Source organism: Passer domesticus, chromosome Z (genome assembly GCF_036417665.1).
Source record: "Passer domesticus isolate bPasDom1 chromosome Z, bPasDom1.hap1, whole genome shotgun sequence".
In the NCBI taxonomy this organism is placed as follows: Eukaryota; Metazoa; Chordata; class Aves; order Passeriformes; family Passeridae; genus Passer; species Passer domesticus.
Genome location: NC_087512.1, coordinates 65,955,388 through 65,981,541, shown reverse-complemented (window position 1 = coordinate 65,981,541; position 26,154 = coordinate 65,955,388). Strand labels below are relative to the sequence as shown.

Below are 26,154 nucleotides of genomic sequence, written 5' to 3'. Positions count from 1 at the left end.
TTTTTCCTGGACATATGATAAGGAGAAGGGAGGTCTCGGTCTGTTCTTGATGATGGAAGAAAAAGGACTGGTGTTTAGAAAGAGGCATCTTTGTGCATTGGTTTAACACAATGGCTTTTAGCGGGGATGGGGGAAGCCACAGAAGCAACTTCTGAAACAAGCTCCATGAAGTTTCTACTATGCCCAGAAGAGCCAATCCCTGAAGGCTCTAATGACAGACATGTTGTTGACCCAATTAGACAAGTTGGTAATGCCTCTGCAATGACATATTTAAGAAGGAAAAAAAATGTGCTCAGTCCGTCCTCTTCTTCCTAGGGGTGGGGAGGCACTGGGGCCATCCCGGTGCCACGAGCGGCTGCCGGGGCCACGCAGCACGCCATGTCGGCACAGCTCGAAGTGAACATTGCCTGCTTAGCTGCTTTTCGCCAGCTGTGCTGCAGGCAGAAGGGCAGAGGCAGCAGCAGCAGCTTCTCCTTTTTGGTGCCCCACATGAAGAGAGGTGCGGAATGATGCCAGCACCGCGGCAGCCGGCACAGCCCATGCGCTGCCGCTGGCACATGGCCGACAGCGAGGGGTATAGTGAGCAATTCCCCGGCACAGAGCCCAGAGGAGATCAACCTTTCAGCGCTGCAAAACCCCATGAGAAAACTGGCAGACCATGAGAACAAAGGAATCTACAGACATTTTTTTCTTGAGTCAGAGAAATGGAGAAGGTGAGGACACATGAGGAGAACAACATGGTGATACTACGCTTGCAGTGAAAGGAGGGAGGGACAGGAGGTGCTCCAAACGTTGAATCCAAAATTCTTCTACTAGATGTGGTGAGGACTATAAAACAACAGACTGTTTCCTGGTAATTCATGAAGTGCATGGGGGAATCCAGAGATCCATTCACAGGCTGTGAGAAAAGGTGCTCACACTGGAGCAGGTGCATGCTGAAAAGCTGTAGTCTAGTAGGAAACCCAAACAGAGAGCAGACCCTTGTTTCCAGAGGTAGAAGAACCTTGTTTCCAAACTAGAGCAGCTTATCCTTAAAAGACTTGCATGTACCTCATGAATGAATATGACCCATAACTAGTAGTTAGGAAAAACTATTTTGACTGGGAGAGGGACTCATGTTACAGCAGATTGCGCAGGACCGCTACTTGTGAAAATTAGAACCACCCTGGAAAAGTCTGCAGAGAACTGTCTCCCATGGGAAGGTCCCCATAGCATAGCAGAAGAGCCTCCTCTCCCTAAGATTTTGAGTGAAAAACTGACCAAAACTCTCATGCCCTGTCTCCCTGTACTGTCAGTGGGAAAGAAGGAGAGGCTGGAAGAAGTGTTCTCAAGGTTTAGTTATTAACATCTTTTAATCCCATTAACAAATTTTTCTTTATACCTTTTAAAGTTTTGAGTCTGTTTTGCCCTTGGAGTGTTTTCTCCTAATCTTTATCTCAACCCATGAGCCCTTGAGTCTTTCTTTCTGCCTCCTCTGCTAAGCTGTAGCAGAGGAATATGAGTGAATAGTTTTTCTCGTGAGTGCCTGGTGCTTATCCAGTGTCAAACCACGACTTTGGCAACTGGGAAGAACTTGGAAAAAAACTGCGCTATTTTTTTCAGCCTACAGAAAGCCTTTAGGCCTTCAATCAATAAAGAATTTCCAGAAGTTTTAAGTTACCATTTCAATAAATCTTTTATCATGAAAATACACATACTATCAGACTCTGGTGCAACATCCATTTTCTGGTTCCAAACCACTTTGGCTGCTGTCATTATTTTGTTGGATTTTTTGTCTTTTCCATTGAACTGCTCTTTGTAGTTTGCAGCTCCTCAAGACTAATCATTCACTAAGAGAGAAGAGGCATTTTTTCTTGCATAAAAACACATAATGAGAAATTAATGGACAACTTCTTGATGTTAACATAACATGAAAAATTACTATATCCACCATGCAATCCATCAATTTTGAAAGGATTTTGAATTTCCTCTGGCATGTGTTTGAGATCCACACACTAAAACTGTTAAAATAATCTAAAATAACTCAAACCTTAGTTGCTCTAAACTGCAACTTTATAGACCACTTTCTATTTCTATTGTGTCCATCTTTCCTTAAAATTCTCCAGTTCTTAATTTGAGTTATGTGAATGTGATTTTAATGAATCTTATGATCCATAACTTAAGACAAAAGTTAGCTTGGAGTGAGATTTCACCAATATAAAATCTTGAAGTCATGTGAAGGACTATTACCAGTTGGTGTGAAAGCTGTCTTTTTTACTTTTTCCGTGCTGAACGAGGAATATTTCAATGTCAACTCTAAAAATCTCTGCTAGTGCAGAAATCAACAGTGGTTGGAAAAATACATAAATAACTAGTGTCTTTTAGGTAGCAATTTATAAGAAACAGGAGTTTTTCTTTTGTTTAAGAAACAAAGGTACTGTAGAGCTAGTAAGTGTCAACTTCTGCATTTTTGAAGTCTAAAAATCTCCAAGTAAACAAACCTTTTCCCTATTAAATAGTAATATAACAGTACATTGTTTTTAACAATAAAGTCAACTCACAGCACTTAAAATTTCAGATAACCAAGTGTATTTACTAGCTATCTACCCAAGAAGAGGGAGAGTTCTTCCTTCTCAACTGCTTATTTTGAGGACTCCTCCCTTTCTACAAACTATTTCAGAGCAAAATTTGCCCTGAGCTTTCCAGACTACAAGTCTATCCTCCCCTGACAGCCACTCTTAAAGCTACCATTTACAAACCTTGTACATGTTCATGCCAACTGAAGCAACACTTGAATGTACTTGGCCAATACAGTCCTGAGTGCAAGCAGGCTTTAAGATGTCTGAACCCATCCTGGCAGGAAAAGCACAATGTGGACAAAACAGAAACTCCTGGTAAATGCATGCAGAACAAATCTTGCAGTGAAACCCTCTCAAAACGTTCACAAAAGCCCCATAAAAAAACATGGGCTTCTGAGCTCAGTGGTCCAGCACACCTGATCACTTCATCATTCTCTTAGAAACGGAGACGCACATACTTGGCATTAAAAAACAATTTAAAAAATTAAAAAAAAAAAGGAGAGAGAAAAAAGACCAAGTTTAAGACTGATGGCAAGTCAGTAATGCAGAATGCCTCAATATTACTGTCATGGTGATTGAGCAGTGCTGCCCATTTTCTTTTCCCTTTTGCTGGTTTATGAAGACTCTTCCTGGAAGTATTAAGCTAAAAATCCCTCTGATTCTACTTCATCAATTTGGCACAAAGCACATATAAATTGGTCAATTAAGCCTTTCCTGTTATTAGCCTTTTTTGAAGGCTAAGATTGCTGCAAGGTTGAGAAATGAAAGAGAAATGCTAAAAACAAACAAAAATATTGTGTGCTCCCAGAATAGCACACAATAGTAGCATAATGATATAATCACTATAGTTATCAAATACACTTATCAAGGAAACAATCAAAACAGCCATATTGTGAGAAAACATTTGTCACAACCTATACATGACTTGTGCTCAAGTCCTGTGATTGGAATTCATAACCCATTTCACCATACATAATTTTATGTAGTATCAACTAAGACAGAGATAAGCACAAATCATTATGAAGTTATAAAATTTCTGAAGCATTTTCTTGATGTCATAACATATAAGATACAAACACTGTATGAATTAACAGCAAGGCTGAACACTAAAAAAAGATCTGACTCAAGTGTAACCAGTCCCTTGCAGCTACAATTTGAAATTATTACAGAACCAAATACAAATGGCAAGATATTTAGAGCTTGCAGGACAGACAACGAGGATACTGTACTATCAGACACACAAAATGCCTTCCCATACCCCTGAGCAGCACAAGAACTTCAAATTCTGTGCTTTAACTGTTACAGTAAAAACTTCAAACACTACACACTGGTAAGCAAATTCATGTTTAGTCTGGAATGCTTAAGACTCAAATTGTTTAACACCTTGACAAACGCAAATACTCACAGTTTGCTAGCTGTGTTAATGTTCAAGCTTACTCTGAAAATACTTTAAAGTTTCAGTAATGCAGTCGCAAAAACCAGACAATTTAAAATAGTTGTGTCTAATATTGAATTATCTACACATGGCATTACCTTCATGGCATGGATTTCTTCTATTAATCTCTCAACTCGTTTTTGGTTCTTTAATTTCAAGTCTTCTGAACCCCTGCAAGTGAAGTCTATTGTTATTAAAGAAATCTCAGTTTAGTTATTTTATTTCCTCTCTGGCAATACCAAATAGCAAAATAAAAGAAAATCAGGAGATGATGCATAAACACAATCCCTTATTGGCAAATGAACATTTTAGCAAAGAGCTAAACATAGCCTAAAGCTTTTGCTGAACTGAACAGCAGAGGAAACAGTGAGGATTAAGCAGAACAATGTGAAAACAAATGTTACTGTATCAGAAAATACAAAACCACAATTCATATCAAGAACAGGCAATATCAGTGTCTCAAATAGAATTCTATTTTAAGACTGTAGTACTTAAATATGGAAGTTCATTGGATTTGCTTCTTATTTTGGACAACTTGCTAAAATTGTGAGAGTATCCTCAATTTACACTATGAACACAGTGTGAGATGTATCTCACACCATCTCTAAGACACGTGCCAAGTTATTTCAGGCCAGTAATCTTCAAAAACAATCTACAATATATTATTTAAGCTGCTTATATAAGAATCAATTAATAGTAATTACTAAAAATCAAGTATGACCTGTATATCTATGCAAATGAAGTATTTTTTGATACATAGTCCTGAAGACAACTATTGTGAAAAAACTTGGTGCCACTTAAATTCAACAGCAGAATAATCTAAAAGATGAAATCTTTTACAGGACACTTTCAGATGTGCTGTAAAAGGTTCTGTAACTGATTCAGATCACCTTCCAATCCCATTAAAAAAGTCATCCCAATTATGCTTTACGAAACTCCTTTTAGTTAGTATTTTTAGTCTAAAATTATGTTAAAATAAGACAAATTTGCGTTTTAGTGCCATAAGTTTTCAATGTAGTACATTTTTCTCTCTTTTTTTGTTTTTGTGAAAACAGTTAAATTAGTGTCTTATTTATAAACCACAAAAAACCCACTATTATTTAAAACTGACTTTTTCAACTTTAATTTCCCGATGTGTCTGGTTAGTTTGCGAATAGTGAGGACTCTGGCCTTCTTCACATCTTTTCTCATCTTCACAACCTGTGAGAAATATGGAAGACATTATAAACTGTTTTCCTTGATTATGTTCCATATACAATACATTCATTGCATTGACTTAAATTTTAGAAATTAGTTCAACAAAGAGAAATATTTTGAAAATAGAGTGCATTTCCCTGCTAACCAAATTTCATTTCAAATGAATTCAGATTTCCATTAAAATCAAACTGCTTCCATAAACATCAGAGGAAGAATAACCAACAGTCTAAAAATGTGTCTGAGGTCTAAATAGAAGACAAGACATTCCTAACTAGCCATACTTTAATATTATTCTTAGAGCTAGACTGAGCTACGGATTTGAAATGTCTCACCTTTTGCCTTCACTTAGCTTATTTTGTCCCAGAGAAACACCAGCAGTACATTAAGTCCATTGGTGCATAACACATAAAAGCATTTTAATTATTAAATATCTTCAAGTGTAAAGGAAAGACTCTCAAAAATTAACATTATTTATTATGGAACAGAATTGAGATATTATTCTTTTTATATATTTGAATTAATTATTGTTGAAAACAAAAATCCAAATGATTTCTAACTTGCTACAGTCTGTCTTAACCTGCCATCCTACCTGGTACTCTGTTCCCAAATTTAAGGCAGGCAGTTTTAACGAAAATTTGACAATGATATTTTGGTCTTAATTTTCACATCAATAACAAAGAAAGAATTCTCATTATTATTATTATCAGACAGGATGAACAAAAAAATCATACCAATCTTTTGCAATTAAATCCCATAATGGAAAACCTTAAGCTAGGTACTGTCTAATGATGAACGTTTCAGATACAGGGAGTCAATAGTGATCCTTTATTTTTACAACTCAACTTCCCCCTTATTTATACATATAGATCTTACTATGTCTATTAAAATTTTGTATTTAACAGTTAAACTTAGAATAACATGAAATACTAACAAGAAAAAAGAAAAAAATCAGTCTTCTTGACAAAAGCTAAATTTATCTTAAATTTATCCAGTGGGATAAGTTTCAAAATTAAGCTGGCACCTCTTTCTCAATAAAGTTCTTTACATCAGATTTCTATTCTAATTTCTCAGTGATAACATCAGAAAAACAGAGTGATGACAACTCCACCACCTAGTCAGGTCAAGAATATTAGTACTATAAACCTACATCAAGCTCGAACAAAAAAAAAAAAACAAACACCCCCCCCCCCCCCCCCCCCCAAAAACAAAAAGAAAAATCTTCAAAGCTCACAGAGCAGTACTTCACACCTGTGATGGGGTACATATACATGGGGTACATATCTGGCTAGTACATATACACCCTGCCATAGAACATAAAGAGGACACTTAAAAAAACCAAAAGGAAAGCAGAACACATACTTTGCATAACTGATTAGGTTTGTAACTTAGATTACTGATTCAATCAAGTTGTTAAGCCCTGAATGGCATTTACCAGTAGCTTAACTGAAGGCTGAATCAGAGCAAAACAATTTCTAGAGAGGGGGTATGTGCTGATTGTCAGCCTTTGTCTGCCAGGCAAGCCAAGGAACATGGGAAGCAGTGCTCCTCTGAGAAGCAAGGGAGGGGAATTCTATGGGGGGCAGCGTTAGTGACTTGCACTATGAGAAATAAAAAGGTAGAGGAGGTTTTGGGATAAAAATAACTGACCTAAATGTAGTATCCTGTTCCAAAAATTGTTACAGCAAAGGTCAGTACTTACCTTAGTTACCCTAATAAAAGTAACTGTACACACAGATCTACCTACAAAAGCATTTCAACTTCAACTGTTCAACTTCAGTTAACAGCAGAAATCACATGCCAAAAAGCACCAAGTGCTGCTACACAGCAGCACTGCTTGAGACTTCAACGCCTTAAGGAAGAAACCCATAACATCATCATTTGCAATCAAGGCATGCAGATATTTCTTTTTATAAGATAACTGAATAAGATTATCATAGGTTCCTATAGTATATCTTCTAAAAGGAAGAAAGAAAAAAAAGGCAGCTTCTGTCTGAACACCTTTTCAGTACTATACATACTGGTACACTGAATGGAATGTTTGGAATGTCAGAGGAAAACTGGGTATGCGTTCTTAGAACTCTGGGGAGGTTGTTTTGAGTTTGTGATTTTTTTATTCTCTATTTTTTTAACAACCACAAAAAACTAAAAATCCACAAGCTAGAAACATACTGGAATTTAAACACATACTTTACATATTACTTACTGTGTATGCAAAGATGAAGTATATTTAACTTTCAAAAATGTTTTGTCAGGTATTTTTTATTAGAAATATTAATGCACACACAGCATGTTTCTAGGGCCTATCAGAGCCAAACTTCAGCCTCCTCTGCTGCCAGCCAGTGAAGGCTGTATAGACATGACAGCAGGAATGAGGGAAGGTATTCGCTCCTTGGCAGACTAGGAGTATCAATTTATGTAATCCAGTCACTTCTTTCACACGGGACAGTATGCATCAACTCTGTTCTTGGAAGTACTCATAACGTTCTCAAGAAAGCAGTCAGCTCTTTGGGAAAGAAATCAAAAAAGTTTAGCTTCAGATTTACAGTGTGCCTGAAACAATGGGGCTTAGACCACCAGGGTAGGCCCTGGTCTGTTGTATTACAAAGTGAGAGAGGCAACTTTGCCATCAGTAGAAAAAAAATCCCAAACTAAGCCAAACCAAACAAAAAACCCCACCAAGAATAGTCATGACTTTCAAAAAATAACAAATATTTATTAATATAAGGTATTTTTTATAAATAGTTCAAGAAAAGACAGTAGGGAAAGGAGAAGTCTTTGCACTGAAACATAAAAAGGCTGCAGTCCAAGTCAGGATCAAACTTTATGCTTTAAGACCAGGCAATAAGGACTTTTAATGTACTCAGCAGTGACAGTAAGCACTAAAGAATAATTATAAATAAGCAAAACACAAACCAAACAATTTCTTCTATCAATAGGATCTAGGATTCCTGGAAATTAAGGAAGTCTGCAAATATATGTGGAAATAACCACTTCAAGGATTTCTTTGAACAAAGAACAAGAGATGTTTTCCTTTGCTGAAGACAGTTCTTAATTTTGTTGGGAAATACTATTTATGAGACAATTAAACTATACCTCCTCATTAACACTACCAAAATGTCTGTGTTCACACATTAATAATAAAAATAGATAATATCAAAGTAAGAGTAGATATCGACTACATATCAATTATTAAATACAAAAGAAATCATAAAACAAATGAACTCACTTTTGAAAACAAGCCTAGGTAGTAACATATAGAATGCACACAAGCATATTTCAGAAGCTATGGTTATGAACAAAAATCATCCATTTAGCACTATGCCCTTTCACAAAATAATATATTTATATTACTATTGAAACTAAACAAAGATGAAGTTCAAAAAATTCCATGACTGATGGTACTCCACAAAGAGAGGCATTCATCAAGCCAACAGCTTTCCACCTGCAGTAAGCACTGCCACAAAGCGTTGACATGTACCAACCAGCAGCATGCAAACCATTTCAAGCCATGGGCAGATGGTAGCTGCTGCTGCCCTTTCAAGAAAGGGAAAACAAAGAGCACAGCAGGGGATCAGCAGATGACAAGCCAGACAAGAACTAGAAACTCCCCTGCAATTCACCTTTTCCAAGGAGTGCACATTACTGAGGGAGACTGTAACAGGAATTGCTGGCTTCAAAACAGCCTACATTCATGTGACACTTGGCACAATGCTCCCAGTACTCATCTGGCAACAAAAATAGCCCCAACTTCAATGGGTACCACTCACAGTACAAAGGCACCAGAGGGTACATATCAAACCAAGAGTGTGATTTCTAGCAAATAATAAAGAACAAGTGTGTGTTTAAAGACATTACAAGAACTGTATTTAACTTAGAATGCACAGCTGAGAAAGGGAGAAACTAATAGCCTCAACTACTTTCCTTTCTATTTCAGGTTTTATACCTGGCTCCAAAGGGTTAATAGCTATTCCTAGAGATTTGTCCTTTTGTGTGGAAATTCAATCAGACCTTCCCAATCAGCAGCATGTCCAAGCCCTTCTCCTGGCCAGAAAGAAACTGACACAGGATTACTTAATTGTACCTTTGATCTCTTAGTCTTCTCTAGGATTTTTCCATGAAGTAGTTCCATTTTGACACTGGTATTTCACTGCAAGTTACAAATTAATTTTGACTAACAAAAGTCTTGGAAGGGCTGAATCAGTTCCTAAATCAGTGTTAGAAAGTGTTAGCAAAGGGCTTCTGATCACAGACATTAACCCTTTTAAATTAATGGGATGCTGGTATTGTACATAATACAAGACAAAACACATGTCTTCTACAACAGAAGAGGAAGTTATTTTAAGAGTCTTCCACATAATGAAGCTGTTCCAAAAAAACTGGCTTGAAAATATTCAAGTCTCTTTAAGAGAAATGTAGGGCATTTTTAGACAAAACATCAAGAAGGCTAGTTTAGGTCTGAATTACTACAAAACAGTCCTGATATTAGAGATGGTAAAAAAAAAACCACAAAAGAATGTGGATAAAATTACAGTGTAGGTACAATTATACATTCAAATTCATATGACTAGTCAAAGATATTTGCCTTCACATTTTTAAGACAACAGCAGCAAAGTTCTCAAACGAGCATTACATTAGAATAAAATATTATACTTGGCCACTTCTGAAACTTGTTTTGAGGTCTGTACAAGCAACATGACTCCAAACTAAGCTAGTGTTCAGCCAATTAGAAAAACAAAAAAGGAAAGTGTGACTAAAGATTTGTAGATGTATCAAGAAAGGTACGTGTCTACTCTGAACTATGGTATCAACTGTACTTGACAAAAAAAAAAAAATCCCAAAACCAAACCATTACTTAAAAAAATCCCATGGATTGAGAAAAGCATTAATATGTTTCTACCTATGACTTGTTTGGATGTATTTTATTCTAACAACATTGAAATATTAGAACAACTGTGAAGGAAAAGATTTTTTTTAATATTACCACACACACAAGCTAATATCATATATGAAAATATCTGAAGGACCTCGAATACCTTAAAGTCTTTTTAACTAAATTTAATAGAAGTTAACTTACACAGTTAGCCCCAGCTATCCAAAATGCATGAAAGCCAATAAACTAATGGACATGTCCTTTTCTTCAGAGCAGTCTGAAGCACATACAACTGTTCTTCTTGGGCTTCAGTCCATGAGGTACTGAATATTTTGGTCCTGACCCAATAATGCACTTAAATTACTAAATCCTTAAACAACCAGCACTAGACAGACCAGAATTTCTTCATCCACTTCTGCTTTATGCCAGCACACAGTCTAGTCCTACTTCTGGTACAAGCAAGCAGAAAAGACAAATCATTCTGTTCTCTTCAAGGAAGGACACTGTATGTAACCTCATCTAGTGAAAAAAAAACCTTCTTGTAAGAGTTTATAACATTGTGAAATATCCATAATTTGAACAAATACACACTCATTAAACAGAGGCCCCCAGCCTCTCCTCAACACACTGTCTATGAAAACTGTCTTTAACAAGACAGTTTTGCAGACACAACTGCAAAAATATTTCTTTTACAATTTGAAGACAATGTTCCTAAAGCAGTGTCCTGTAATTTTACATAGACATATTCAAATTCAATATAAGGTACAATATAAGGTTTCTAATGTCTTTTCTATCACCTGATGCCTGGAAGAAAAAGACTGTAGTTCTGAGCTTGCTTCTCCATTTCAGTTTCTTCCTGTACTCTCCAGGCTTACAGAACTTATTTGACATGAGGGTCACACATGAGAGTGGGATACCAAGGAGAAAACATCAAGAACCAAGGCTATTAATTCTGTCCCAGGAAGAGTCTATTTTAAATATAGCCTATCATATTGCTAGTGCTAAACTACCATTTACCAAAGCCTAGTGAATGAATGACAGGAAAAAGAAGAAATTGCAGGTACAAGATTTACTTGAGCCCTCAAACATTCCCTTCATGCCAAAGAATTCTAGGAGGTTGAAATGACAGCCTGGTCTACTAGAATCAAAATTGCTCAAAGCAAAAGGAAAATATTATTTATATATATGCCTGTAGGTACACAATAGGTTTTAGATTTTACTAAGAGATTTACTTTTGAACTTCAAGTTTAAACAGTACTGCTAAAGTAGAAAGGCAAGAAGTCACTAAAAATACACCAAAATCACTTGTGTTTTGTACAGTGGCCTTTTCTACAAATTTTTACAAATTGCTTAAATTACACATTAACAAGTGTGAAAACAAGAAATCCAGCTTAAAAAACTACCAAATAAAACAATACAAAGAATGTAAAATGTATGAGATGAATATTCAAGGTCTTTCCAATACCTGCAAAAAAGCCATGGAACTCAGTAATGTTTCAGTCTCACTGGTCATCTTTCCCTTCCTCATTTCAGGCACATCAAAAACACTGGTTTCACTTTATAGTTACTTGGCAGTCTTCTAACAAAGAAATTACCATGGCAACAGAGTATTCTCAATGTTAATTTTTGGTGCCATTTGGCAACACAGAGTTTTAAAATTCAAAACACCTGCAGCTGGATCACAAATTAGCCAGAACTAACAACAGTACATAATCTCTTGAGTGAATAATCTAAGTGAAAAAATGTTTCTGGAACTTCATTACAAATATTTCTCTCTATTATCTGGAATGCCAGCTTGAAAGATCTAATGATTTTTAGATTCTTGCGAAAAGCTACCAATTGCCAAGTTTTTTTTTTCCCTATTTTTTACAAAAAGAACCCTTGTATTACAGTATATATTTTATACATGTCAAAATATGCGGAACTAGGCATAAAGACTTAATAGAGCTTCATACATTTCATTATAAAAACATTTAAGTAGAGTGGCAGAAGAACCAAGAAACAACACAAACACATCTGTGTGGAGTATCAGTGTTCAGTTCCGGAACAGTTTTATACAAATATATACTGCAAAAAAGAATATATTAAAAAATCAAAACAAGGTGAATTTTCAGCCTGAACTGTTTTCCCTTATGGTCACATGAATATTAGCTAGTTCCAGCACAAAAGAGCAAAGTAAGAATACACAGAAGGCAGATGTGGACCACAACAAATTAAGACTACAATAAATGAGTTCTCTTCATTTAATATAAAGATCAAATCCCAACAAAGTGCCAAGGAACACAGTTTTTCAATTACTGTTTGTGCCAACATCATGTTAATCAACACCACTGACGTCTTAATCTTGCCTTTGCCATCTGCAGCTACATGACAACAGGTTTGAATCAAGTGGATTCAATTCTATCCCAGTATCAGAATGTACAAAAATTATTGAAATACGAGGTAAATTCTTCTGGATTAGACTATTTCACCCTGCTGCCCAAAGCTGACAGAAATCCAGAGCTAGAGCATCCAGAAAGCAAAACACCTGCAGCTTCTCACGGCTCTGGGTACTCAGCCACTCACACTGTCAGGTTTCCCAAGGGATTTGCTAAGGATGAATGAATAAAGCACACCACCCACTTGGGCGAATTTCCACCTTCCTCACAGGAAAAGTAATGCACACACCCCTTGTGAGTTACTGTCAAACCCTTCCTCCACAGGCTGCCCACGCTGCTTTCTTTGTATTTTCTCAACTGAAGCACTGAAATATGGGTTTCTTTATTCCATATAGCATTGTATTTCCTTCTGCATGGAGAACAGTTGTAATTTCTAGTGTAATTTCTCCAAGTGGAAACCACAGTGAGTACTCGGAAATGCTAGAAAAGATAATTTTCATTTAAAGGTTTTGGAAAGCAATTCCAAGCATCTAAGATAGTTGGGAAGGAGTAAGACTAGCCTAGAATTACTTGATCATTGCCAAAGACCAAAATTTAATGGATTTACTGCTTCAAAGTCAGCGTCTCACTGGATGGAGTCAGACTCTATGCAGTACTTCAGAAAGCATTCAAGTCCAAACCAGGATCATGAGACGGCTAGACACATTTCTGAACCCTGTGTACACATCAGTAACTGCAAATGTCCATATAAGAAATAACAGTTATAAACTAGTCTCAAAATGCTGTATTAGATATACTACTGCATCCACAGGGAAGTATAAACTATACATGTTTTCCAAAATAGAGGACCTGAAGGTAATTTCTAACTCTGTATTTAATTGATCAGCAAGTTTGAAAACCCCCAGCTACCACTCTGCTATAAATATTTCCATGGAACGTTGAAGGAGGATGTGATCATGGCATTCAATACAGACAAGCTCAACTCAATGGACTTCGATGTCTAGGACTTCTTAATCAGACCAGAGCTCTAGCTAGAACTCACACATGAATTTCATGCCTCCTTAAGCTCTGACTTTACAGAAAGACAATAACAGCAGAAGCTCCAGTTGTGACAAAAGACTTATGAGGGTAAACACACATGAATAAATAGTAAGAGTGCTGAGGGCTTCTACTCCTCTTCAAATGGTGAGCCTTTTAAAAGCAGCTGGTAAAGAACGCTGATCACAAGCTACATAAATCTACATTTCGTGCATAATCTGAAGCATGACACCACAGCTTGACTGAACTGACTCACAAACAATCTATGTAATTTTTTACATTAATTCTATAGGTCTCAAACATGATCCAAACCTGTAGAGCTGAACTGCCATTATGAAAAGAAAACTGTCAAAATTGGGTAAGAACCTTTCTCCCTAACAAACATGAAATTCAATCACAGTGATTCCAGTATTAATTTGGAGGTATGTTTGGTGGTGTGACTGGAACAGCAATCAACTTCTGCTGCTCATGCCGAAGTCCGTGTTCTAGATAGAAGCAAACTACGCCTCAAGTTACATCTTGCTACAGTTACAGCTAATTTTCATCAACAGCACTGACACATTTTCAAGGGATATGCTGCTCTCCCTATTACACTGTCCTCCGAGCCTGAAGAAATCTCAGTCCTGCAAATATATTTTCAAATAACGATAAAAGTTTCGCCTCTATAAGCTGTAATTTTCACGAGTGTGCTTTCTTGTCTGATGTTCTGATATGACGTGTATTAACATTTAGGAAGATAAAGAAATCATCTATAAAAGCAGCATCACAAGACGTAACAAAAAACTTCACACAGGAAGTAGAGCAGTATGTCATGGAATGACACAGCATAATAAGAAATGAACAGAATGGTGTTAAATCTAAAACACTGATCACATAAAATTTAGTGAGTTGATTTCCAGGAGGAAAAATAAATAATAATAATAAACAAATAAATGAATAATAATACTACATAACAATTTTCTTCTTATGTCTGGGGAAAAAGCTATTGAGAAATAACGAAGGATTTAGTATCCACATTTTTAAAGGAAAAAAGTCCTTTGCTAAAAAAAGAAAAGAGAATAAGAAAATAGGGAAAACAGAAAAGATGTGTTTGTGGTTTATGGCTTCCAAAGTATCTGGTACTTTTGCCTTTCTTCTTAAAAAAAGAAAAAGTCTACCACCTTATTCAAAAAATGTTACCAACCCCAAATTTCTTTGAAGAAGCATGAAACTCCTTTTACTAATAGACAATCAACTCTAACTTTTCTTATGGTGCTCCTAGCACAGACACCTGACATGCCTATAAAAATTAAGTATCAAAATGCATCCCATGAGTACAAGTAAGTACAACCAACTCCTGTTCAGACCTAGGGTATGCCAGTGACCACCAAAAGCCATGGCCTCAGGAAACACACCCTGATAAAAACCTCATATAAGGGAAATCCAAACTTGCATCACAGATCTTTCTGACTTACTCTTCCAAACAGACTGAGTATTCATCCAAAGACTATGAACATCACCAGAACATGAGATAAACTTCCACTGGCTTCAAACATGCTGCAGTATTATTGGCCTGACAAACTCTGAAATACTATCATGCTTCTCACAGAAAAACTGCTCATCCCTTAAGGTACTCTCTGTTATTATGTCTCTAAGACTTACATTTTTTGTGGGAACTTTCAGTCAGTAGTTATAGCTTTATTTAAAAAATTAAAAATTAAGTAGTACTACCATATAAGCCACTTTTCAGTCTTTTCAGAAGGGTGGCAAGAATTCTTGCTAGTGGGAATGCAGAAATACCTTGTTACACCAGTTAGTGTTCCTTATTCCCTCAAATCAGTTTAAAAAACAAAACAATTTAATGATGAGAATTTTTCATAAACGCAAACACATGGGAAAATCAGTGTTTGAAAAAACCCCAAAAATCTAATAATCTGCATTCTTCCTAGCTTCATGACATCAATAGAAACTGGGGAAAAGGACAAGTATGAAAAGTAGAAGAACTAAAGCACTTAAAATATCCCTGCCAGATGTCTGACATCTATTTGTTAATTTAAATACCTTTCCACAAGTTGTTCTCCATCAGTTGCCAAGATGCCAAATCTACAACAGATTTGTACACCACTATCCCAGTACTACTTGCTAACAACTTGGAGCAATGCTTAAAAGTTCCTGCAAAACCTTCTTTGTTGTGACAGAACAAGTACTCTCACCTGTCTGCCCAATAATACGTTCATTGTCCAGCCACTGACAACTTTTCTTCCACATCAAGTGCTGGTTCTGTTGGAAGATTTCCTTCTTTTGAAGCTTGCTACCTTCTTCTTCAACCTCTACGTGCTTCTCACCAAACAGATTTCCTCTTTCCTGTCCTTGTATGCTCTCCTCATTCATCAACCTATTTCTTCTTGTTCAACACACCCCATCACCCAACCAACATTTTCATCTGTTCTATTATTCAAATACTTTCAAATCCCTTCCTTCCGCCACTTCCTTCTGCAGGAGCAAGCAATCACCTTAACTGCTTTAATATTGTTTGGAATTCCTATCTTATCCATGTAAGGTATGCTCCCCTGGGCTATTCACAACCTCTGCAGCATTTCCTCAGTGACACCTGACCCTGGATGAAATCCACCATTCATTCCTTTGAACCAGTTGCCATTCAGAACAGTTCTTACCAGTCTCATGTGCAAACAGCTTTTACCTGCTCATCTCTTGCTATATTAATGTACCTGTACATGACCTTATGTTTTCTCATATGTGTCCTCATTAAACAGCAGAGAGGATTCACAGAATCATTTACACTCAAAAACACCTTTAGGATGATATAGCCTAACCATAAACCAAATACTGCCAAGCCAACCACTGAACCATGTCTCTAAGTACCACATCTACACACCTTTAAATACTTCCAGGAATAATGACTCAGCCATTACCCTGAGCATCCTGCTGCAGCGCTTGACAATCCTTTAGGTGAAGAAATCTTCCCTAACAGCCAATGTGGTGCAACTTGATGCCATCTCCTCTTGTCCTGTTACTTGGGAAAAGAGACCAATCCCCACCTCACTACAACCTCTGTTTAGGTAGTTGTAGAGAGCAATCCACCTCAGCCTCTTTTTCTATGCAGTTTCACTTGGTATTAAATGCCATATGAATAAACAGATATCATTATGACCCCTGTTTGCAAAGGAAGTAACAATGCTACTTTTTTTCATACAAAATCAGTAAAAGACTTTTAAATTACTATATATGACTTGAAAGACACTTAAAAGAGTAACTGAATTTAGTAGTTGGCCACTTCACTTCTCCATTAATTTCTCTCAACTACTGCAGCACAAGACAAACTGAAAAGAATTTTATCATTATGTACCAATGAGGAATTGCAATGAATTCACAACTGACTACTATTCTCTTATAGGAACATCTCCGTCTCCAAGCCCCAAAATTCTATTATGAAGAAGTCTAACACCACACCTTCCCTTCTACACCCGTTTCAGCCTTGTTCCCATCTTAATTTAGCATCAAGTTCCAGACCCAGCAATGTAAAGGCTGCTGAAAGACCTCTGCAAGGACAGCAGTAAGCAATTATGCCCATTTACTGTAACAGAACTATTTTTAAATTGTGTTTTACTCAGGCATATATAGCCATAAATTACATTTAATAAAAAGAAACTACACTGCGTACTGCAAGTACCTCACAGTTCCCTTAAAGTAAAAGTTACTAAGTTTCCCATGACCGTTTGCATGTTTTTTTCATTATTGTACACTACCACACGAAGGAACCACAGATGTTTTTGTTTTATGAGAGCATCTTACTAGCCTACGTGGCCTACCACACACACTTTATATAAACCACTTGAGCTAAGAAAAAGTTTTCATTCCTGTCCTCAAGTACAGTAGTCCAATAATGGCTGTATACAATAGTGTCAGAAGTAAAAAACTGCCTTGTTAGCCATGGTTAATTGCTTCAGTAATCTGAAAAAAAAAATCTGTGATTGCTTGTGAGCAAGCAGATCAGAATTTGCTGCTAATATTAGTAAAACTGATGATGTGGCAACTCTAGAAACTTTAGAAACAGCTGCTGGAACAGTTCCTAGGGAAAAAAAAAGCCACAATTCCTCAGAATTTTATCTCACAGAGTATAAGTTTGGAAATTTCATAAGCTTTCAAAAGACTTTTTCCTTAGGACATTTACATGGTCTGTAAAAGAATGTCAGCAATTTAACACTTGAACTGTTTTAAACAGAAACCAAGCCCTATGTAGCACAACTTTCTTTTCCTTCTTCAAGAAACTGTTGTGCCTACAATTATTTATTAGTAACACAACTAACGCAAGAATTTTTACATGCATTTCCATAGAGCTAAAATGACTGCTGCCAAGTATTCCAGAGTTTAAAAAGAAAGCCGTGTTTGCTTTCCAACTTTGCATAGACTTGTACTATACAAAAAAAACGCAGTGATTTGCCAGTGTACTAAGAAATGAACTGATGGAAAAGATTAGCTGTTTAGTTTTGAATCGTGCAGAAATTTATCTTTTCTCAGTTCTCATAACTTGTTTATATGCCTTTCCAAGACTTTAGACTGACTTTAGTGACATTTAAGAGAATGCAGGACAAGCTTCAAGGAAGTATTTAAGACCATGTGCGAGCCAGGGATACACAGATCTTGGCAGTGCCAGTAGTCAGCCACAGCTTCAATTTGACCACAGAGCATCCTAGACACCCATACTTTTTCAAAAGTATCCAAGAGCTAGCCACTCTACCTTAAGAATAATTTTGAAGTGGTCACACATGAACTTCAAGCCAGCTTAAGTCGACCAGGAGGCAGAGACTCTGTGATACATCTGAACCATACTGGCAGATAGCTCAGGAGAGTACGAGAACTGGAGTCCATCTGAGGAACAGTCTAGATGATGGGGCACCTAACAAACCGAATAACCTGGTATAGGAATCTAGGGTAAACGTTTCTACTTCAAGAAAATGGCTTGGCCAGGATACTGTATAGGTACAGGATAAAATACAGCTCATAAATCACAGAGACAACAGTAAAAGAGAACTTGTCTACAGACCAGCAAAAAATTTTGTCAGGAGTAAAGAGTTCTGAGTGCCAGTTTTTCCTTCAGGGAGCTCATGTATTTTATGCTAATTGTTGGATAAGCAGCCCTTGGAGCACAGTCAAGGACTTTTCCTACGGAAATGCTCCCACTGGTGAAACACATGACCAGGCTCTCCCCTCACTCCACAAAATCACCCTTTGCGAGACAGTAGTCCAGCAACAGTATTTGTTAATATTTGTGATTAGTGCACTCTGCTGGCCATTGAGATTCACAGGAATCGACTCACCTCAGACTGAGGGAACCTATACATCGGCTTTCTCAATTACTGCAAAGTTTTATAACAACTAAGCCATTAAACTAAAAATTTTTCCCCCTCAGATAGCTTTATGCCTTAAAGAAAAATAATGTATTTTTACTTACGAGCAGTTAAGACATCTCACAGCTCAGTCCAATACCAGGTAACTGGTCAGATGCCTCACCTGAAGTCTCACTTCCCTTTTATACAAAGAGACCAGACACAAATATGAGATTGCCCTAAGGGATTCCTTGATTACCACATAGCCCAGGGGATAGCATAAAAATAGATCTTTGGGGGTAGCTACTTTATTTCAGTGAGATGCTGGATCACTGCACTGGACTGGCTGCCCAGTATTTCGAACTGCCTAAAGCACAGTAGTGTCTACAGCACTCTGTCAATGTTATTTTGGAAGTTTCCATCTAGAATTATTTTTGATCATTGTAAGGAAGGCTTAAGAATATACTTTAAAATATCACATAATACCTTAGGTAATAGAAGCTATTTGGATCCTTGGATCTAATACACTAAAAATCTGAATGCTCACATCAATTTGCCCATGACAGCAAAAAGCATTTTCAAAGAAACCCATTGAAGCATCATGCTTCAACAAGTCCCTGAGAGCAGCAAGCGTTAATTTCTTAATTACTGTTGGAAATACAGCTCAAATACTACCATTTTCCTCTACTTATTACCAGACTACAATTTTTTCTTTCGCAGACAAGAGACCATTTTTCCCCCCTTAGTCACATTTCCCAAAAAAGAAATATAAACTTAGTGACATACAAGAGACTGTATGACCAGGTTCAAGGAAGTATTTAAGAACACAAATCATCAGCGATAAACAGATCTTGGCAGCGCCAGTATCCAGCCTCAGCTTCAGTTTTGACCACAGAGCATCCTAGGCACCTGTACACCTAGACACCACTGAAATTTTAAGATTTTTCTTTAAAGCTGATTCTTAACGAGTCTCCTAGGAACTCATTATGTAAAGCTATCAAGATTAGACAAATATAGGGACTCCTTTGGCCTCCCCTTTGAGCTCTGTAATTCTCCTGCCTTTACAGACTTGACTGCTATTTAACATCTGTAAAAGAACACCTGTCAGACAACATAACTGCACATTATATATCATCCTACGGTACGTTTTTCTGGTTCAATACCCTTCTTAAATTCTATGCTTATTTCACAGAAAGCCACTGCTTACAGAGAAACACATAAGTGAGATGAAATACAGCACAGCTCTATCAGCCAACCAAACAGCTCACTCACTCACTGTGGTATGACAGTCCATTTCTCTACCTCTGTGCCCGTCCCACTCATCTCAGCTCCCACGTTGCTGTTGCTCCCACTCTCTTGTAAGAAGACCCTGTTACCATCAATCTGCAGCAAAAAACTACACTAGCAACAAACTTCTTATGATCACAGAAGCGGGAGGCAAAACCACATGGCTGGAATGGGTGAGGGAGAAGCCCCAGATTCAGAAGCAGCAAGTCCAGACACTTGTGAAACCACAGAGAATCACACTCCATCAGGGGCACTGCTCATCTGTCTGAGCTGCAAAGCAATGCTCCACAAAAAGCCTTTTGTGAAGGTGCTTCAACTCTCTCGCTTTTCACTGAATAAAATGTGAGTAAAAAAACAGACCATGAATAAACAAGATTTTGAATTGTATGTCTAAGCTACCATTCTAAATCTATAAAAATCCAGACAGGTATATCACATCTGAATGACAAGCTACTCACACACAACGCTGAAGAAGGATGAAAATATGGAAAATCTTGGGTAACTGCAAATAAATATTCACTTTGTACAGAATGCTTCTTGCAAAAATGGTGACCATTCAAAGACTAAAAAACTTTAAGTTAATTTCATCATCAATTCAAAAATATTTATACAGACATGCTAGACATACCATATAAAAACTAGAAATATATAATACACTAAGGACTAGCATAGGTAAATACTCAGACCTTTCACACTTGGCGCACCTTGCAGAAATCATGAGGCAGATCCTGGTTATACAAATCAATTCAGCTCCAGGAAGAATGAATGACCCGCTCAATTTCCCCCTCCCTAATCTTTCCTGATATTCCGTTCAGACCATGTTCTCTTTACTGACATACTGAAACTTTGGTGACCAAAAGTTATTTACTTATCAAAGGATATACCTGAGCTTTCTTCAGTTTGTGAATGAAGACATGTATAAATGCAATTTCAATAGCCCTTTCCTTTTTGTTTTCTGTCTTAGCTGTGTCTGAACACCTAAGGACAAACACAACACCTACCCATGCCACTCCAAGACAATTCAGTCTTTATATAAGCATCTCCAAATATATATTTACTTCTGTTTGCACTGTTATAAAAGATAATTACAGATATAGTTCTGTACAATTGTTAAACTACAGCTAAAACTCAAGACTGCAGTTTCAGACTTCATGGACTGTATAACTTTAACTTTCTCACTAAGTTAAGGTTATTCCCCATGGCTTTTTGTCTGATTTTTTCATTATCAGCCACGCTACTCATACCTGACTTTGCAATACACCAATCTAAATTCTTAATTCACATGTCCAGACTGCTTTCTAAATGTGCCATTACCTAAACTGCTGCCTGGCTAAATCTGAGGCCAGGATGTCAGCACTAAATCTAAAGAGTAGAAGAGCTAAGTGTTGCCATGTAGATTATCACAACACAACACAAAGTGCTGGGACCCAAAACATTGTAAGTGGAATTTATCACCTTGAGTATCATTACTAAGCTCCCTACATAACAATTTTAAGTCTGGACTTTGCTTGACAGGCTGAAAAATATGTGCGCACACGCATCATTGTCAAGTATGGTTTTATCTCGAGCCTACTTTTAGGAAAGAAAAAGAACAATTCTATTGTAGATGACAAGCATTATACAGACATCACTTTTTATTATCTAAAACCTGTAGTTTTGTAAATCCAGAGAAAAATTATTTTGTCCACATATGATCAAATTAAAGAGAAAAATTCACCTGATAGCAAAATTTTGATATCCAATCAATTCTGGAAAATTTGATTTGCATGTCCCATAGACAGAAATTACTATCAACTATAATATAATAATGCATAATATAATATGATGCCTTACTACTATTCAACTGTAGCCATTATGGCACTCATGGAGGTATATATAAGAACAGTGATTTTTACAACACTGTATACAGACTTCATTTGCATTAGCTTCATGAGTTTTCTGCAGCATAGCCTCTTGAGGTAGCTGCAAACAGAACACCATTTAAAAAAAGGAAAAAAATAGTAGAAAGAGAATTGAATTTTTTGTTGCAATAATTCAATATTGATAGCAGATTAGGGCTGTAAAAGCAGAACAACATAATTTAAGAAGCACAGGTTCTGAAAAAAAACCTACAAATCTGTAGAGCTCCCATTCAACAGCTTCTGTTTCATATTATTGTGTACTGCTGATCAACAAGGATAATTTTTCACATTAAACATGAGCCATTTCCCTTGAAACTAGCCCTTATCCATGGTAGTTGATGATTACGTGCTGCCATCTAGCAAATGTTTCAAGAAAAGTTTAACTTTGGAAGCTATTCTGTGGCAAGACACCTGAAATTTCTTAGAAAGCCTTTTAAAATAGGAAACATATTCAAGACAGCAATGGGTTTTTAAAATGATACCTTCAACCTGCCTGCTTGCAAGAGTAACCACAATTGGAGAATACAATTAGGATTAATACAGACAAACCCTTCAAAAGTAAGACCATATGCAGTGAATATGGTACTGCAAAACTGAAATTTTCATTCTACAACTATGCTCTCCTTTGTTTCAGTGAACACAATGAGTAGAAAATGGTTAAGAAATACTGCATGGTCTTCTTTCCTAAAGACTCTAGTCTTCACTGTTTCACTTAGTTCCAATTTTCTGGGTTTTATTTCCTTTGCACACACTCCATTCTTCCTTGGTAATTAAAAAGCAGCAATCCCATACAGTAATATGATGGCCACATTACAAAAAAATGGTGTTTCTTAACCCTTTTCAATCTCAATTTTTCAGTCACGCAGTCACACTGAAACTGTACCATGCTATCTACTAGCAGCAAGATGGCTTCTTAAAATTACTGGACCTTGTTGACTGTGGGTTCTGCTAAAACCTTATTTTTTTTGTTATTATCAAGGTATATATTCAATTAGAGAAAATTTAAGAAAACATTTATACACTTTTGGCACAAGTCCTACTTGTTAACATGGAAATAGTGTGACATTTTAAAGCACTTACACTGCTATATATTTCTTTTTGTTAAAAGAAATATTAACAAAACATCTAAACTAATTATTTGTGAATATTATTGGTTTCTTATTATTTTCTGTCTTATTTCACCTCATCACAATAATTGCAATTTCCTCTTTTCACCTTGGGTCCTAACATTGTACAGTTACCTTAGATCTCTCATTCATCCAGTCACCTAAACAGTAGAACATCTTCATTCTTTGCTTCCCATAGATCAGAACAGTGGGGAGACTATTGCTCCACAGAGGTATTACTCTTTAAGCAAATTATAATTTTAAAAAACCCCAAAGCCCAATAACTTTTGGGGTCTCCATTCCTCTCCAATTTCTCTGAAATTAGCCAATGGGTTCAAAAGCCCTCAGAAAGGACACAGGCATCACAGCCCACTATTTGTCTCATTTCCCCACAGCATTTTCTTAACCACCATCATCACTAAATAATCACACAATTAAATGTCCTCTAGTTTCAAAGCACATATACCTCTCATGTGGTATCAAGCTTTTTGATGCTTACAACTGTTAGTTATTAATATCAAACAAAAACCAGTAAGTAATTAAAATAAAGGCCAATTAACATTAGGATAAGTGCCAGTTTATATCACTGAGAAACACTGGTCTTAAGAATATCTGTTCTTCCTGTAAACAAAAGGCAAATTGGTAAAAAAAAAAATTTGAAATCTATCATTCTAAAATTCCTTAAGAATCCACCATTTACCATGACATGCTACTTTTTGTTAATTAAAAGCAGAAGTCTTTCTTTGCTAGAATTAACACATGAAATATATAATATTAAGAATTTCATAGAACGGTTTGGGTTGAAAGGGACCTAGATGACTATCTGGTTCCAACCTTGCTGCAATGGGAAGAGTCATCTCCCACTTGACCAAGTTGCTTGGAATGCCTCCAACCTGGCCTTAAGCACCTCCAGAGACATGGCATCCACATATGCAGGGCCCAACACAGGCTAGTGCCTCACCACCCTCACAGCATAGAATTCCTTCCTAATATCTAATCTAAATCTACTCTCTCTCAATTTAAAGCCATTCCCTCTTAGACTTTTCTCAAAGGCATGTAGAGATAGTATTTCTCAAGCTTCCTTGTAGACTCCCTTCAGATACTGGACTGCTGTAAACCCAGCAAACAAGTTTATCAGCTATATAAGGGTGACAAGGTTGTCTCTGCCACAAATACCATCATACCTAGTGTATATGACCTGATGGGAAAAAACCCATATGATCCCTAGTATTGTCTGGTTGTGAAAAGCTGAAGGTGCACAGAATAGAGCTCCTCCACATTTACTTTCCCTTAGCAAATTGAAGAATATACAAGAAATATTATTTAACAGACTGCATTTTCAAAAGTTATTCCTTTAAAGATGGTCCTAATAAAATTCCTCCATTTCATCTCTTATTAGATGAAGATCTGATTTTTACTCATAAAATGTATTCTTACAAGGGCATCTCTGTAACAAATACACAGAGGGTATCTGTTATAGAGATATGAAATATCAAAGTATTGATAAATAATTTGTTTTACATTTCAAAGTATTGATAAATAATTTCTTTTACATTTTATAACTAAACACCACAGTAATTAATACAGCTCTGACACTTACAAAAGGACATATGCATACAACTGGAAAACACTTTTTAATCCACTCACGCTAGGTCTCACCCTACTCTAAGCCAGTCTGACCTTCTGACCCTCTTGAAGAAATGGCATCCAGGATTTCAGCCTCTGTCCTACCTTACATCTCAGATGGACCTATTACTACAGACTGTATACTATTTGTAGAAACTTGTAAAAGCTATCTCCTCCAGAACTTTTAGTTTCCTCTTAGGAGAAAGTTATGTTCGAAGTGTAAGATGAAATGGCATTCCCAGTGTCCTTACTGCAATTTTCCAATATTTTGGGCAGAAACTTACTGTACTCTTTTTCTGAAGAGCTCCTCAGTCAAAGAATGCTTCTGTCTTCATCCCTTGTTATACTAGAATTTTTCATGGTGAAAGACTACGAAACATCACCCAAATGTGAATCAATCACAAGAAGTCCACATTACCACAATGAATGAAATACCCTCTTCTTTCCTTGGTGATTTACAAGTATGTTTCAATGTCAAATCACTCATTTCTGACCATACACTTGTTAACAGCAAGAACCAAAAACAACTGAGTAAGTATCTTGATTTTATCTATCAAACACTTTTCCTGATGAAGAGGCTACACTTGACTAAATTCCTGAAATCAACTTGCAAATTAACGCCTCTTCAAGTTACCACATGCTTAAAACAAAGTAATTTTTGTTTGGCTGATAACTGTAATCAAGCTGTTAGTTATGTAGGAATTCTGGAATCGCACAGTGCTAAGTGCAGGTGCTGGTATCACACATGCTCAGCAGAACTGCCAGCTATTCTAAACTGTTGGTGCAACACCTAAAATAAAGTTACTTTAGTTGTGTCAGGCTTACTGTGCACAATGATTTGCAAATATGTAACCAAAACCCATCACAAGTGAAACACACATAACCGAATTCACAGTATAAAGAAGAAAAAAAATATACGGAAATAAATATGAAACACCAAACTTCTTACAGAACAGGAAGAAATTAGCTGTAACCTATCAATTTTTCACTTCCAGTCCCTCCATGTCCAAGAAAACAAGGCAATATCTTTGCCATCCGGGAGACAGGCAGCTGGGGCAGGTGGGTCGGCTGGATCACCTGCAAAACTTCAGTGTGAACACGAACACAAACACAGCAAGACAGGCGTGATGAAACGACACCCGGGGCCAGGACGTCGCACCGAGGCACACGTGTCGAGATGGCGCGGCACACCCCTACAAGCAGCTTGGCTTCACCCGACGGAGGTTTGTTTTCAGCAGCTGAGTTGCAGCACCACGGGACGCGTTCTCCCACGCCGCGGGACGGCGGCAGCCACCTGCGGTCTTCCCTACGGCTCCAGGCCGCCACGCCGGCTGCGGGCAGGGCCGGCCCCGAGCCGGCTCGCTCGCAGGGCGATCCGCCGCCGCGGCCCTCCCCGGCCAAGCCCCCCCGGCCCGCTCCCCCAGACGCCCC

General features: G+C 37.2%; 1 protein-coding gene across 3 annotated transcripts in view; it reads right to left on the bottom strand.

Moving 5' to 3' along the window:
* Positions 1–26,154, bottom strand: part of SRFBP1 (serum response factor binding protein 1) — a 63,531-nt gene that overhangs the window by 37,210 nt on the left and 167 nt on the right. The window contains exons 1-3 of one of the 3 annotated variants that reach the window (XM_064405813.1): positions 6,890–7,173; positions 5,105–5,193; positions 4,092–4,164 (exon numbers count right to left, since the gene is read on the bottom strand). The exons of 1 other annotated variant lie outside the window; for it this stretch is intronic. In XM_064405813.1, coding sequence (XP_064261883.1) covers positions 4,092–4,164; positions 5,105–5,184 — 153 coding nt within the window. In that variant the 5' untranslated portion in view covers positions 5,185–5,193; positions 6,890–7,173. Of the gene's footprint in view, positions 1–4,091; positions 4,165–5,104; positions 5,194–6,889; positions 7,174–26,154 lie in introns of those variants that run through there. One more of the 3 variants, XM_064405811.1, reaches the window with a different exon arrangement.